At 36.6% G+C, this 17895-nt stretch overlaps 1 protein-coding gene across 1 annotated transcript; it reads left to right on the forward strand.

The window, feature by feature from the left end:
- The first annotated feature begins 4814 nt into the window (after positions 1 to 4814).
- LOC128187452 (uncharacterized) lies at positions 4815 to 14819 on the forward strand. Its single transcript, XM_052857892.1, has 4 exons — positions 4815 to 5970; positions 6378 to 7799; positions 12640 to 13050; positions 13879 to 14819. Exons 1-4 carry the CDS (start codon positions 5955 to 5957, stop codon positions 14817 to 14819), a joined length of 2790 nt encoding a protein of 929 aa, XP_052713852.1. The 5' UTR covers positions 4815 to 5954.
- Positions 14820 to 17895: the final 3076 nt, after the last annotated feature.

Below are 17895 nucleotides of genomic sequence, written 5' to 3' on the forward strand. Positions count from 1 at the left end.
TGAGATTAAAAGTCAACTATAGATATATATACGTAATACAACGTACAAATTTAGTGGTTAAAAGCAGGGGGCTAGAGTCGGTGGAATCTGTGATAATTTTAAGGCTTTCACGTTTTCGTTGGAAACACATGCAAATGGTCCACGTATTGCAGTCCTTTTTTAAAGGACAGCAACTTGTATATTGATTTCCTGAACATTATAAAACACTATGTAATCTCTCTCTCTCTCTCTCTCTCTCTCTCTCTCTCTCTCTCTCTCTCTCTCTCTCTCTCTCTCTCTCTAAAGTACAAATGTTTTAGGATTTGAATAAGAACTAGTACAGGTAACATGGAGTAAAGTGGATAGAAGCTATATGAACATTGGCGTCCAAAAATTATACATATTTTATATCAAGTTACGGGATAATGTCTATGGATTCAAATAATTTTAAATGCATTGTTTAATGATTCTCTTCTTACTGATTGGAAGTCAACGCTAAAAAGTCATTTTTATTACAGATGTTGTACTTTTTCCTTTTTTTGTGCATGTCTATATACTGATACAAATCTGTTGCCTGTCGGGATTAAGAAAAGCCTCCGAAGTTTATACACGTAACTATACAAACGAACGGGTGACTGCGACAAAGTTTAAAAACTGACCACCCGTTTATGAGTGTTTGAACCTAAGAATAAATAGATGTAAAAAAAAAATCAATAGTTACATCTTTCAAACAACGCTTATACATTGTTCTAACATATGTATTTTATTTAGAAATTGTGTAATATGTGATATTTAGAATTTAATATTCTACGTTTAATATAGAAGTCACCGACCGAGCCCCCCCCCTCCTAATTCATAAAATCATTTAGTTTTGTCACATTAAAATTCATCATTGTATATATTTAGTTTCGTATTTTAACTTAACCACATATCCCGTGGTGAGCCCCTTAGTATTTTAGTCTTACGTATTTGTAAATACCCATATTGAACCTCAGTTCACCGGGCCTTAAACCCGCCAGTCCGTGCAGTATCAGTTTGGACGCGGCAGTCCAGAGGGAAGGACGCACTTAAACTTCTCTCGTGCATACCATCCAGTCACTATGCATTTTTGTTAATTGAAATAGCTGTGTGCTAACTCTGAAGTGAACCTGGTACTGGCTTTTTCTGAGGTGAGGTTTATTAATTGTCAATTTTATCGTCATTTTGTTCATTACTGTTCTAAAACACCCAGTCATGGTATTCCAATCGTTTTTATGCTTATTTGTTACGTTTGAATTTAAATGTCTATGTTTAGATACACGTGTTTGAATCTATTATAAGTATGGCGGACTATTATGGTCATATTCCTTTTGTAGTCATGAGTAGTATTATGCAACACTGCATTTAAGTAATTGAGTTAGTATTTTGTGAGTGTAAAAGCTAACATGCTTTATAGTAAGTCTTCTGTAAGACTGTATATCAGTATTTTGTGTGTAATAAGCGTCTATGCTAAGAGTGTCATTCGTGACTGTATAGCCTGTAAGTAAAGTATGGTGCGTATTGGTGTAAAAGCCACAGTTGCTTTTGTCATGTACTTAATGTGTTTGTGTACTATGTTGGCGCAGGTTCCTTGTTCCATCTATTGTGTAAACCACTTTCATCGATGGTGGCCGAGTATTGGTGACGTCTTGTGTAGACCAAGTGGCCAGTAGAGAACATTATCTATTGGAGGACCTCAACAGTCCATTCTTGTCAAGACCAAGTGGCAATAGACAACAGTGGAGGACCTTACCAGTTCCCATACTAGGACAGTTACTGTCAATGTGTATCAATTCAAACTATATTAAATATGTAAAAACAATGTAAAATATTGTCTTAGTCTTTGTCTTACAGTAAATATAAATTGTAATTAATTCCGCTCGAAAATCTGTGACAAGTTTTTCTGGCCCGATTTTACTTGATCTTTGATCTTGGGCCTTTAATTTCAACTAATTACCATTCTAGATTACTGTACTAATTACCAGACCAATTCGTTCATTAATAACAGAGTTATGAGGTTTTTGGCATTTGAGTTTCAATTGTCGTGTTTGACACGTACTATAAAAAAATTCTAACTCCCAAGCCTTTCACTAAATCCTAATGAAAATTCGTGAAAATTAACCTCGGACCCCATTCTTATTGTCTGTGAAATATGCAGCGGATTGAACAATTAAGACGAAATTCCTGAGATTAAACGGCGCTTATTGCCTATACCTGGAAATTAAATTTACACAGTACACCCACCGACCCCCCCCCCCCTTCCTATTCACAAAATCATTTAGTTTTTCTGGCCTGATTTTACTGGATTTGTCATCTTGAACCTTTATTTTCAACCTAGTTCAAGTCTAGATTACTGTATTAATGACCAGACCTATTCGTTCATTTTTAAAAGAGATATGAATTTTTGGGCATTCGAGTTTCGATTGGCGTGCTTGACATGTACTGTAGAAAAAAATTCTAACTCCCGAGCCCCTTAATCAATCCTAATACAATTTTGTGTAAATGTACCTCGGACCCCATTCGTATTCTCTGCCAAATATGCAGCGGATTGAACAATTAAGAAGAAATTCCTGAGATCAAACGGCGAGTATAGTCTGTACGGGGACTTAAAATTTACACAGTACAAGGGATGTAAGCAGCCGCGTAATATTTCTGTTACATGTATATTTCTTGTTTTCCAATTAGTCTGTATCTACGATAGCGTGTGAACTACTTATGAATGTTAGAACTGTGGAAATTACTGTCATCAAATTTTTACCGAATAAATTTACGTGTTACTGATTTCGTTATTTCTACATTTATAAAGATTTTATCAATCCTGCTGAAATAAAACAGTCAAACATAATAGTAAACGACACGAACAAATATTCTAAACACTGAAATACATGGGTAAAATGCATCAGTCATTGTTTTAGGACTTTCCCTAATTGTTGTTAACCGAATCCGAGATCCACACCTCAAAATTCTATTTTCGATTTATTTAAGACGAAAATCAAGCTCGGGTCTTTTCACCCCCCTCCAGACACAAACACGCATCAATATTTCAAATGACCTTGCACTGTTACCAAACCTGAATAGTCAGACATCTTACACGTTGTTTTTCATCTCATACAAAAACTCAGCTCCTCTCCCGGGCGGAAACTCCCAAAATTCAAAGACAAATTCGGGAATTATTTCGCGTCAGCCATGTTTTGAGACACCTGCAAAGGCTGTGTGTTCTAATCTCGCCGGAGCCAAGATTTGTTCTTTCTCTCTATTTCTTTCTCTCCTTTTTGTCTAATTTTCTAACTAAAATATTCAACATAAAAGGGTGTTTGACTGTAGTACAAGTTGAAAAACACTCTTTAATTAAGATTTAGACAAAAACAGTATTTTATCATTAGGGTCTTCCGTCTTCAGCGGACGGAAGACCTCCTCGTTGCTCGCAACGAGATCGTGTCTAGTTATTATTCTTTTTTTTTTTCTCCCACGTTTTCTCAAAAATGCTTCAGCCGATTTTCATGAAATTTTCAGATCTTATTCATGACAAAATTTGTAAGAAAATTACACGAGCTTTTTTTGGTTGTCACTTCCGGTACCGAGATATTAAAGATTTTACGTTTTTGCTTGTTCACGATTTTTCTCAAAAAGTATTTAAGATAGAACCTTCAAATTTTCAGAGATGGTAGAGAGTGAACTGCCGCAGTGCCCTTCGCATATCCGAACGTCCGCCGTCACTTCTGGTCGTCACCGGAAGGAAATGAAAAACCTTAATTTTTCAATTTTTTTAAACTTGAAATTTTTTTAATGTTTTTAATCGATAGAGACACTTAAAACACTTCAGAATATGAAATTTGTTTTTAAATCGATCCATGCATTCCGGAGATTTTGAGCTCAAAAGTTCTGAAGCGAGGGTCCGCGTAGCTCAGTCGTTAGAGTGGTGGACTTTGTGCCCAGGCGACCCGGGTTCAGTCCCTGAGTACCGAATCTTTTTTCTCTCTTATTTGTGTTTTGATTAATGGGTTTATCTTTAAAATGATGGATTTGAATGTTTTCCGTTTTATTTTTGTCATAAAAAAAAAATAGCGGCTTTTTTTAGTACAAATATAGAGCTCTTTTCTGTCAGCAGCTCTCTAAATTACGACGCTCATCGCATCGCCGATATCAAAGACATGCCGCCGAAGTGCGCCTGTAGTTCGACCGCATTAGAGTTCGCTGGGTCGCTTTGCCGGCATCAAATAAATGCCGCCATCTCAATGACTGTATGCACATAACATTTAGCAATGCACCCACGTTATTCTACTCGGCTTAAAAAGGAGGATTGCTTAGTATTTAATCCCATATATAGATACACACATGCATGTATACATGCGTTTATTGACATAGGTTGCTTATATATTGATTTCCTGAACATTATAAAACGCTATGTAATCTCTCTCTCTCTCTCTCTCTCTCTCTCTCTCTCTCAAGTACAAATGTTTTAGCATTTGAATAAGAACTAGTACAGGTAACGTGGAGTAAATTGGATAGAAGCTAAATGTACATTGGCGTCCAAAAATTATACATATTTTATATCAAGTTACGGGATAATGTCTGTGGATTCAAATAATTTGAAATTCATTGTTTAATGATTGTCTTCTTACTGATTGGAAGTCAACGCTAAAAAGTCATTTTTATTAAAGATGGTGTACTTTTTCCTTTTTTTGTGCATGTCTATATACTGATACAAATCTGTTGCCTGTCGGGATTAAGAAAAGCCTCCGAAGTTTATACACGTAACTATACAAACGAACGGGTGACTGCTGTCCTTCCACAAATTCATTTAAAAATTAAATTTGTTGTTATGACTATTTTTGATAGATTTAACGGAAAAGATTCATTAGAAATTGTATCATTATCTTTATATTTTTAACTTTTCACTACATGAACGAATATGCAATATTTAAAGAATTAGATAACTTGTTTACTGAATTTTAACAGTTCATTGTCAATTTCTCTTTTATTCATTCAAATGTCAAATGTTCAAACACATGACAGCAATTCCTCTGGACATTGTGTTGTTTATTTGGTAAATAGTTTTTTTTTTTACAAAATGTAAGAAGGTGTAAATTGAGTAATCCCTAGCATGTCCACTTAATGGACCATCCATTGTATTGTGTGTAAATAGTTTACTTATCAGTCTTTGATATCCGGCCTAGTCCGAAATAGGCTTAATCAATTACGTAATCAAGTTTCATTTTTATTGTACTTTTTTTCTTTTTGCAAATGACCCACGGCTATGTACAGCTGCGCTGAGTTATGTCAATTAAACGGATAAACTGTACGGGTCACGTGATTTATCACTAATAGGTTTTTTTCTTAAAATGGTAAATTTTCACACTTTTGATATTTCTGATCATCTAATACTGAATTTTGATTGGTCAATGACCTGCAATCCAAGCGTGTGGGGTCGTCGCTGGAAATTTGGCCTAACTCGGTCACTTCCATGCGACGCTCCATTCAATAAACTTGTATTCATATTTTATCATCATTTTTCTTATTTGGATTGCAGGTATGTTGCTCTCTATTTTATTTTCTATTGTTTCAAAGTTCATAAAAGTTTGATTTTAAGAAATTAATAATTTGCTTAAACGTTTATTTTTTAATTTTGGTATTTAAATAAGTTATGATTTTAAAGGAATAAGTTTCTAAATTTGAGCTTTGTCGTTTATGAAATAATTCATTATTAACCTATCGGCTAGGAGACAGAATAATTGTTTTTTCATCCGTCTAAGTTTTGCAGTTAACACATGTATTTTTTTTAGTAAATAGTTTTATATTTGATAGTCGTAGAATAGACAAGTAAATGAAATACTTTTGTTTGTTGCATTGATGCGTGGTAAATTAGAATTTGAATTTAGCGCCATTTCTAAGTTAAAGAGACTCTTTAGTAAAAGGAGGTAATTTAAAGTTAGTTCGGGAAACAAAACACGGGAATCATGTTTAGATCAAATTGTAAGTTCTCAGTAAATATTGACAGTTAAATTAGATAAAATTATACCATTAAGGCTTTCAAATCATTCATCGTTTAAGATCTTTGTAATCGCTTTTGGTTCTAATTCACATACGCGTTGTCAAGTTTTAGTTCGAATTTCCTCGACGTTAAGTCTTTGTTTATATTCTTTATATTGTTTACATTAGATTTTATTATTTTTCATATTGTTAATTAATAATACAGAGGTTATATTTTTATTACATCTTGTTTATACCTCTGTTACGGTCACCAGAGTTTTAAAATATTATACGTAAATGAACTTAAACTTTTGTAACTGGTGACTGTTGTTTATAACACTTCCATGCGACGCTCCATTCAATAAACTTGTATTCATATTTTATCATCATTTTTCTTATTTGGATTGCAGCCACGACAGATTGTGTTCAACCTATAACAACGTCAGTAGAGCTGACACCAATAAGAAATTACATCAGCGAGTTAAATTTAGTTCATCACAGCAAGCGAGTGTTCAAATTAAAGTTAAATTTCCCCAAATTTATAGTGAATTCAGATCACGTTATTAAGGACAAAAAACAAGACGTGACAATTGGTGGAGAATCCGAAGGATCCTTTATGTCAAGGTACTTTTTGCGTTCTAAAGGAAGTGATAGTTTAGACATCTTACCATCATTTGTATTGAATATGCCTCATACCGGAACTCCGTCAAATAGCAATCAGGAGGACACATCATCACCCCCAAGCATAAGACAAGAACTACTTCAGCAAAAAGAAGAGGAAATCATAGCATTGCGAGCGAGGATAGAGCAGGAAAGGACACGACAAGTGGACCAGGAGGACGAAATGCAAGGACTCCGAGAAAAAATAAGGAACATGGAGAGAGAGCAACAAGTTCAGCAAGATGTACATGTTCAGCCATTGACAACACCGCCCCCAATGTCCTACAACACGCCACCATCAACCACTCCGGACCGGTTAAGTGTGCGACTCGAGAAGTTCGATGGGAAGACCTCCGCGGTACAATGGTGGGTTAAAGTTATGGCTCTTGTTAACCTCCAAGGACTGACGGAGCAGAAAGCCATCCTATACCTCCCCTTTTTCTTCCTTGGAACTGCGGAAACATGGTTCAACGCACTAGATACCACGGTGAAATCATCATTAACAGCCATACACACAGCCTTCATTAACCGATTCAAACCTGTGTCACATCATGCGTTCGATCTTTTGAAATTCATACAAGGAGAAAACGAATCTGTGGAAGAGTTCACCCAACGTGTATCGGAAAAAGCAACAGATTTGAAAGTTGATTCACAAAAATTAATGGGAAGACTCATGGGCGGATTCAAGCAAAACATCCGGAAAGATCTTATTCGCCACAACCCAACAACAATGGAGGACCTCCGTACTCAGGCTCTGTTAGCAGAGCTTGCACAGAGTCTGGAACCGGACACCAATGCCATCCAGAGTGCCACCAACGCATCGCTGTGCACGGCAGTAAATTCCCTTGAAGATAGGATACAGAATATGGAAACAACCAATATGAACATGGTGAATATGGTGAACAGTCAAAGTTTCCATAACAACAGACCTAGGCCCAATCAGAGACAATACCGTCAAAACCCTAGGTACCAGCAGCCGCAGCCACCTCAGTATCAGGCACAGTTTCCACCTACGCAATATCAGCCGATGACCCAGTATCACCAACCCGCCCCGTTTCAAGCGATGCAGTCGAGTCAGCCACAGCAGCCGGCCCAGTACCAGCAGATGCCCCGACCCATACCCAATGGTCAGCAGCAGACGCGGCAGTCCTCGGGCAAATGTCAAAGATGTGGTGAGTCTTGTGATTCTTTTTACAATTGTAGAGCCAGAAACCAAATTTGTTTAAATTGTAACAGACCAAACCACTTATGGATGTGCTGTCGTAGGTTAACTAATGATTTGAAAACGGGTAAAGTCACTCAGACTGATATTCAAAATTGGTAAAAGCAAACAAATTCAGCATAGGAAATCGCGCCTGTCTTTAGATCGTCTAAAGATGGGCACAATGACAAATGTCCTGAAATCAATCTGGTTGCCCACATGTCAAAAAATACAATTCTGGTTAATGTTTTGGGTCAAAAGACTAGTGCTCTTGTAGATTCTGGTGCTGCAGTAACTATCATTAGCAAACAATTCTTTGAGAAAACTGCATTCAATGGCTCAAAATTGCAAACGCCAAATTTCCCAAATGTAGTAGGTGCTAGTGGTAGAAGATTAGAAGTTCTTGGCAAATTAGACTTAGAATTTACAATCAATGGTGCTCAATACTCATTCTGTGTGCATGTTGTAGATGGTTTACATCACTCATTCATACCTTTTCTGGTACTAACACAATGCACATACCAGATGACAATGGTTCCCCAAATGTATGCACAATCAGTACTAACGCAGGTTTGGGAAGATTATCAAAGCCCATCATGGTTCCCCAGAGATCAGAAATGAATGTTGAAATCAAAATTTCAAGACAAAAACACAATGTTGAAGTGCTACTTGAACCCCATGAAAATCTATTCTCAAAAGGGTTAAATGCTGCAAAATGTTTGGTGAAAATCAAAGGTAGTCACGCTGTGTTCAGAATAATGAACCCAAATTTTCACGATGTGTACTTGCCCCACAATTTTATTGTTGCCCATGCTATGGAAATTGACGAAAAACAAATTTTTCCATTTGACTGTCAAAATCAAAACAAACCCAAAGGTCCAACAATAAATCAAATCTCCCCAGACATTGAAAATCATGCTCAAATTCAATTCAATCTTGAAAATGCTGATTTAGATCCATCTCAAAAACAGGAACTGTTAAAATTTTTGCATGAACATATGAACAGTTAACTTTGCTAAAGATTTGACAGAGTTAGGCAAAACAGGGTTACACAAACATCACATTGAAATTCAACCTGGGTACAGACCGGTCAGACTCCCATTCTACAGAACATCTCCACAAGCTACTCGCGAAATAGACAAGCAACTTCAAGAAATGTTAGAAAATGACATTATACAACCGTCAAATTCAGAGTGGCATTCACCTGTAGTTTTGGTCAAAAAGAAAAATAACACCTATCGGTTTGCATGTGACTACAGAGCCTTAAACAAAAAAACAGTTCCAATGTCGTTTCCATTGCCCCACATTGAAAGCGTTTTTGACACAATAGGGGAAGCCAAAGCCGCATATTTCACTAATTTAGATTTGATGTCAGGTTTTTGGCAAATGGAATTTGATGAGGGTAGCAGACAGAAAGCTGCATTCATTACTCAAAGCGGAGTGTATGAATGGAAGCGAATGCCATTTGGGTTGCAAAACTCCCCCATCTCATTTCAAACCCTAATGTCCAACGTTCTGCAAGGATAAAACTGGAAATCTGTTCTGGTCTATGTTGATGACATTTTGATCTTTTCAAAATCCTTTGATGAACATCTGAAACATTTAGGCCAAGTTTTCGATAAACTTAAAGAGGCTAATTTGAAATTGCAACCAGCTAAATGTCATTTTGCTGTCAAAAAGCTCAAATTTTTAGGCCATATTATCTCTAAGAATGGAATTCAAGTAGATCCAGAAAAGACAAAGGCTATGAGTGAATTTCCAGTTCCAAAAACTCAAAAACAAGTACGCAGTTTCCTCGGTATGGCAAATTATTACCGCCGCTTTATTCATAATTTTGCGAAAATTGCCACGCCGTTAAACGCGATGTTGTCCAAAGACAAAAAGATCGAATGGACAGAATCATGTCAAGAGGCGTTCGACAAACTGAAAAACAAACTCCTGACTGCTCCTGTCTTAGCATACCCTGATCCAGACAGACCATTTATCCTAACATGTGATGCTTCGGACACAGCAATTGGGTATGTATTAGGTCAGTTAGACGATGACAACAAGGAGTATGTCATTGCATATGGAGGAAAATCTCTCACCCCAGATCAGAAAAAGTTCAATACAACCGAAAAGGAATGTCTCGCTGTATTGTCAGGTATTGAAGCTTACAGACCATATGTAGTTCACAGTAAGTTCACGGTGGTGACCGACCACAAGGCTTTAGTTTGGCTTCAAACTGCCAAACATACAGGTAGGTTAGAAAGATGGGCGCTAAAGTTACAAGAGTACTGCTTCCAAATCATACACAGACCAGGTAAAAGCAACTGTGTGGCAGATGCCTTGAGCAGACGGCCTTATGTAGAGGAAGAGGTAAGTACTCACAAGATCAATGTTCTAGACAGTCAGCCCATTACTACTGAGCCTGAGACAGAAAATGAACTGGATGTTGAAGAGAGGTATGTCACACCAGCACAATAGACAGACAATGTTGATGAGGAAGAACGAAGCTACATACAAGTTCATCTTGGGTACACTAATGATCCCAAAGAAATCAACTGGGTAGGTATCAATGAGATAGACACAGAACCCCAAGGAGTAGATCACACTAATCTTTCTCAGCTTCAACAAGAATGTCCAGATTTTCAACACATATACAAATACCTAAAGGACAACGTACTACCAGAGGATCTTCGATTGCGCGATGTCACAGTGGCGGAATCAAAACATTTCTCTTTGGTTGATGATATCCTCTATCATTGGTATCAACGCAGAGTCAAAAAATTGCCAGAGGAAGACCTTGAAGAAGAAGTCAAATTTATCAAACAAATCGCACTTCCCAGAGAACTACGGAAGAATGCTCTACATGCATATCATGATAGTCTAGCTGGCGGAGGACACCTTGGTATCGAAAAGGTACGTACAGCATTGGTATTGAAGTACTACTGGCCACGGATGTACCAGGATGTCATAAACTACGTCAAATCATGTGACAGATGTCAGCATGCTAAGAAAGACTACAATCCTGCCAAGCCACCCATGGCTGCACTTTCAATCACAAAACGTTTTGACAGATGGCACATTGATATCCTAGGACCTTTGTACAAAACTACAGAAGGCTATGAGTACATCTTGGTATGTATTGACTCCTTTACCAGATGGATTGAAGCGTTTCCACTGCGTACCCAGTCAGCAAAAAAAACAGCAACTATTCTATTCCAACAAATATTTTGTCGATATGGTGCACCTCGAGTACTGTTCTCAGACAGAGGAAGGAACTTCATGTCCAAGTTAGTCAATGCATTGTGCGAGATGTTTGACATCACACAACACCATACTTCGGCCTATCATTCCAACACAAACGGCTTGGTGGAACGACAAAATAGTACAATAGCCGCATCCCTCAGGAGTTATTGTGGAGGAACTTCACAAGATGAATGGCCAAAAACATTACATGGAGTGTTAATGGCTTACCGCAAGTCTCCATCGATGCATTCGACAGAACACTCCCCTTACCAGTTAGTGTTTGGTCAGACATGCGCCTACCCTTTGATGTCTCATTACAGCCCAAAGACAATCTACCAAGAGAAGCCCAGGAGAATATTCAAGAGGTACTACAACAACTGAAGGTTACCAATGAGATTGCCCAGTCAAACATCCAAAAGCATCAAGCTCGCAACAAAGAAAGACACGACCTCAACACGAAACTTCCAGATTTTCAGTTAGGAGACAAAGTCCTCATCAAAATCAACAAAGTTCCTAAAGGTCTGTCAAGCAAACTTCATGATAAAGCAGATGGTCCCTATGAAATCATTCGACTGGGTCCCAACTTCACCTATAAATTGCAGAGATGTTCAGACAACAAAATTCATCAATCAATGATGAATGCAACCAATCTCAAACTCTACCATGATCCAGAAGAGCACAGGGGACACTTAGATGAAGACAATAGGCCACCACCACAGCAACAGCAACAACAACAACAACAACAGCAACAACTCCATGATCAGTCTAATGCCGCCGACCAACATCGTGATGATCAGACAGACAACCAGGACCAACCTCCTGAGGATCAGCAACAGACAGCTGATGACACAGATACCGATGATCCACTGAGAGATGATGGGTCACAGCAACCAGATCAACCTGTGCCAGCAATCCCGCCACATGATCCAAACAAACAATGGAAATTCAAAGGTTTCTTGGCTGGCAGGTTTAGAAATGGACGACAAGAAATTAGAGTTGAATGGGACGATGGAACCAAAACCTGGGAACCAGACCATTGTTTTGATGGCAAAGTTCTAGAAGAAATTAATCGAAAGTTCACGAAAATCGGAACGCGACGTAAAACGTGCTTTAAACGTAAAACTTAAAAAAAAAGTATAAACAAAAAAAAAAATTCTCTCCCAAATACCCCCTTCCCCCCAAAATAAACATAAATGTGTAATAAACTTATATAAAACAAATCAAATAAAATAAAACTAAACAAATGTTGCTTTATTTATTACAAAATACAGCAGGTGTGTTTGTTCTAGGGCAGAAACCTTTTGAGGTATAACACTAATTTAGCTACATAGAGTCTGAGGTCCTCAATAAGTTTGTATACTCATGCAGGTATACTTTGCACAATCAAATTATTTTTTATTTGTCTTCTACCCTTTAAATCTAAATTTTTGATGTTGGGAATTTTAATGAGTCCAAATTTGTAAGTACTTTGGTATGTTACAGTTAGTTAGTGCTAATTAGTATGAGTGACGACTCAAACTAATGTTGACGAATTCTCTTTTCCAACATCAACCTTATTTTTTTAATTTGGTGTTTTGTAGGACCATTATTGAGGACCCTGCATAACTTTATGTTCCTATTGGTGGCCATACTAGTCCTGCACCCCGCATCCCCAAGTCCAATTGAAACAAGCAACGGTTTAATTCAACGCATAAATTACGGTGTTGTCTTTAAGGAGGAACCTAATATCATCCTAGCCCAAGAATATTGGATGCATACATTCAGAATTCCCCTTCCAAAAAGATTTGCCATACCAAAAGTTGAAAAGTGTACAGGAGATAAACAAGGATGCTCTACTTTGAACAGTTTGAGTCATTTTGTTCATAATCTACATATGCAAGCAGCAACTCATTTCAATGAAACCATGAAATCTATTCAAGTATTGCTTCCAAGTGTAGACCTCAATAGAGTTCCACGTAGGAGACAGACAAGGGCACTGTTACCATTTGTGGGTTCGTTGTCAAAAAGTTTTTTTGGAACTGCCACTATGGACGATGTAAACATACTTGCGTCTCACATTAATATGTTGACAAGGCACACTTATCAAATGGCAAACTTATTGGTACAACACAGCGATCATTTATCTTCTTTCATGAAATTGACTGATTCTCGTATGAACAATTTGAAGAATGGTATCAAAAACAATGCTTTTGCAATTTCACTTTTAGCAACAAAGTTGGCTAATGTTAGTGAGTTAGAATCATCTTTTGTAAATATTTCTGAAGTTTTGTTAAATCAAGTCAACAAGGTTTGGACTGTCACGTGACGGAGAGGTAGATAGACGTGTCTTATACTTGCTCCGTCTTTTTTGACAATTATCTCTGGATTTAGATATTTCTTGTATATAAAATTTGTACAGTGTATTTAAAAAGTGAATATCAACTATATGTTGGATTATCAGATTGGAATTTGTTCGTAAAAACGTGATTTGTGTCATATTTTTGTGTGAACAAGCATTGTGAACTACAGGTGAGTAAAGCTCACTCACTCTCGGACAGTTCTCCCGTGTATAACGTATACAATGGAAAACACAAAAATGATCAAACCTGTATACTTAAGAAACAGGGATATTCAAACCGATAAAAACAATCCTATTTCTGATTATATCCTTGCTTGCGCAGTTGGCACTGTTGTCTCTGATATTAAATGCATCCAAAGAGATAGGGACTTATGGAGAATATATGTAGAATCGCGAGAAAGTCGCAATCTGCTTATCTCCGAGGGTTTTGAGCTTCAAAATAAAACAGTGGCTGTTTTTGATAACAATCCATTCTCCGCAGGGACCGAGAAACCCAGCGAGGATGTTGTGAGGATAACGGTCCGTGGGATACCGCTATCTGTGGATGACACGTGTATCAAAAACATGCTGGAAAAGTTAGGTGCAATACTTACATCAGACATTAAATATGAAAAAGTCCGTAACCCTAACACTTTCAAAATGACAGAAATATTAAATGGAAATCGTTTTGTATATATGAAACCAATGGAACAAGGCAAATTTCTACCGAAAAGCAGCGAATGCGCAGGGCTTAAATGCTCAATCTTCCATAAGGGGCAACCTACTACCAAGAGAAGCATTCTGTGTACCAATTGCTGGGGAGATGACCACTTGAGGTTTAATTGTGAATATGAGACATGTTGCAAAGTTTGCAAAAATCCAGGCCATTCCCCAGGGGACAAAGCATGTTCCAAGTACGACCCTTCCCCTAAGGACATAATTGCCTTCAGTGGTAAGGATGATGTGATGTCCAACTTCTACCCATGTGATATCAAGATTTTTGGTATTTCGCATGCCTCCGCTGAGCATGCCTTCCAGTACAGCAAGGCCATGCGATCTGGGGATCTCATAAGGGCGTCGTCTGTCCGTAACGCCGCCACCGCACTCGAAGCCAAACGCATAGGCGCCCAAGTCACCGTTCCGGATCACTGGATACAACAACGCGAAGACATTATGCGCAAGGTATTAGAGGCCAAATTCGATCAAGTGATTGAATTCAGAGACAAGATCTCTGCAACTGGGTCATCCACTTTACTCGTGGAAGCCGCTTTTGACGACTACTGGGGATCCGGGCTCGACAAAAAAGGCACAATGTACACCGGGATGAAGGCGTGGCCAGGCAAAAACACCATGGGCCAAATACTTACCGACATTGGCCGATCACGACGTCCGAATGCACCGCAGCGGAAACAGTCGGTAAGAAACCAGAAGAACAGATCCTAATTATAATATTGCATTATTATGTAATTTTATTGTACGTTAAATGTCAGAAATGCAGACATGTAATCAATGGAGTTTTTAAATATTTTGTCACTTAATTGTAGAGGGCTTAACTCCTTAGAAAAAAGAACAAAATTATACACATGGTTAAATGACATTGATGCTGATATAATATTATTACAGGAAACGCATTTTATCGAAAAACATGAATTTAAGTATAATACAAGGTGGTTTGGAAACTCGATACACAATTTTTCTGATTCGCCATTTAGCAGAGGCACTTCGATTTTGTTTAAGAAAAATATTGAAATAGAAATTCTTGATACTCACAAATCAAATGATGGAAGGATACTTTTTTTGAACTATATTTTTGATGACAAAACTTTTTCAATAATAAATGTTTACGCCCCAAATAATCAAAATGATCGAAAAACGTTTTTTGAAAAAATAAATTCATGGATTCGAAAATTCTCTATAAATAGTGAAAATATCTTTATAGCAGGAGATTTCAATTGCAACCTAGAAAAAATTAATGATGATCAAAGTATAAAGACGTTTAAAAAAGTACTTACGGGTAACAGTTTAATTGATACATGGTCAAACCTGAGACCAGGGGATATAGGATACACCTGGTGTAATGGGGAAAACGTACCCAAAAGCCGCATCGACTATGCTCTTGTCTCAGATTCCTATGCATATCAAGTAAAAAACATTGTACTCCGGGAGATACCTGGTACGCACTCTGGGGGAACGAGAATGTCTGATCATAAATGTATTAAAGTAACTTTTGATATCAATTCTAACCAAAGAGGACCCGGGTATTGGAAATTAAACACTTCCCTTTTAAAAGAAAATCAGTTTGTAAATGGGATGAAACAACTTATACGGAACTTTGATACAAGTAACAATGCTCACGCAGACTGGGATACTCTAAAAAGCAAAATTAAAGAATACTCAATAAATCAAAGTAAAATGATAAATAAATCCTGCAAAATTAAGATTAAGGAAATTGAAAATAAACTGAGTGAAATAGATGGACCAAACACAAATTCAATAGATATAAACAAAAAACGGCAATTAGAAAAGGAACTAAAAGATCTTATCGATAAGAAAGCAAAAGGTGCTCAAATACGTTCACGCGCAAAGTGGATCGACGAAGGAGAGATTAACTCTTCTTATTTTCTAAAGCTAGAGGCAACACATCAGAATAGCAACAATATCAAATCCATAAAAAAAGGACAAGAATTCATAACTAATAGTAATGACATTTTAGGGGAACTATGTAATTTCTATACAGAACTCTATCAATCTATAGGCATTCATGAAAATAATATCAAGACCTATCTCGATAAAGTACACTTTGTAAATATTCTTAATGATGAAGAAAAACAATCTTTGGAACAATTCCCTACAATAAATGAATGTGATATAGCAGTTACAATGTTAAAGTTGAATAAATCCCCTGGACTTGATGGTTTACCGGGGGAATTTTATCAAACCTTTTGGCCAGAACTTAGAACTCGCTTTTATAATTGTCTACTCCAAACTTTTAATGATAAAAATATGACTTCTTCACAAAAGCTCTCCTTAATCACGCTTATATTTAAAAAGGGGGACAAATCAAATCTTGCAAATTATCGACCTATTAGTCTCACAAACACGGATTATAAAATTATTGCTATTGTCTTAGCAAATAGGCTTCAAAAAGTAATAGACCGTCTTATAAGTAAACATCAATCTGCTTATATCAAAGGGAGATACATCGGGATAAACGCTCGAACCATACATGATATATTTGACTTTTGCGAAAATGAAAATTATAACGAAATTCTTCTTTTCCTTGATTTTAAAAAAGCATTTGATTCTGTTGAATGGAATTTTATTTTTGAAACTCTCAAAAGATTTAACTTTGGTGATAACTTCCTCAGCTGGATATTCATACTCTATAATGAACCAAAATTTAGATTAAAAAATAACGGATGGATTACAAAAACATGCTCTATGAATAGAGGCATTAGGCAGGGATGCCCTGTCTCCGCTATAATATTTCTTTTTGTGACGGAAATACTATCTTTAACCATTATGGAAAACAAAGAAATTGCTGGTTTCAAAACCCAATATATGACAAAAGAAATAAAATTGATTCAACATGCAGACGACGCTACATTACCGCTTAGAGACAAACAATCACTAAAGGCTGCGCTAAAATGTATAAATAGTTTTGGTTCGATATCTGGCATGTCGTTAAATATAGATAAAACAGAATGTATGCTTCTTGGTGATTTGATAGGAACAGAAAACACAATACATGGAATTAAGATCAACTTTGACTGTACAAAAGTTCTAGGTACATATATTGGACACAACAAAGAAAAGTGCATTGAAAAAAATTGGGGAGATAAACTGAAAGAACTAGAGAGACTTTTTGAATCGTGGAAAAAAAGAAAATTAACTATATTCGGAAAAACATGTATTATTAATAGTCTAGCTATCTCCAGATTGATCTACAATATATCAATATTACCATCCCCAAGTTCTGATATTATTAAATCTATAAATAGATTGATTTTCAATTTTATCTGGAATAAAAAGGATCGAATAAAACGAAAAACACTTATCGGAGATTTAAAATATGGCGGAATAGGAATAGTAGATATAGAATCAAAAATCAAAGCTATTAAATCATCTTGGATATCTTATATATTAAACGGTGAAAATAACTTGCTCTATTTTCTAGAAAATTTCAAACTGAAAGATGATGACATACTTTATATATTACACACAAATAAAATAGATCTGCAAAACCACTTTCTCCTAAAAAAGCTACCAATATTTTACAGAGAGATATTTGAAGCATTTAGTTATTCAAAAACCACTAAAGAGGCAAATGCTATGTCAACCCCTGAATTTTTACAACAGCATATTTGGGGCAATAAGTTGTTCATGTTTAAAAACAAAACACTTTATTTTCAAAACTGGTTTAATAAAGGTTTTAAATATGTCAAAGATATTGTTGACGAAAATGGGCTAAAACCACTGGAATTCTTTTCGAATATATTAGCCCAAAAGAACAATTTAA

This window comes from Crassostrea angulata, chromosome 6 (assembly GCF_025612915.1).
Source record: "Crassostrea angulata isolate pt1a10 chromosome 6, ASM2561291v2, whole genome shotgun sequence".
Lineage (NCBI taxonomy): Eukaryota > Metazoa > Mollusca > Bivalvia > Ostreida > Ostreidae > Magallana > Magallana angulata.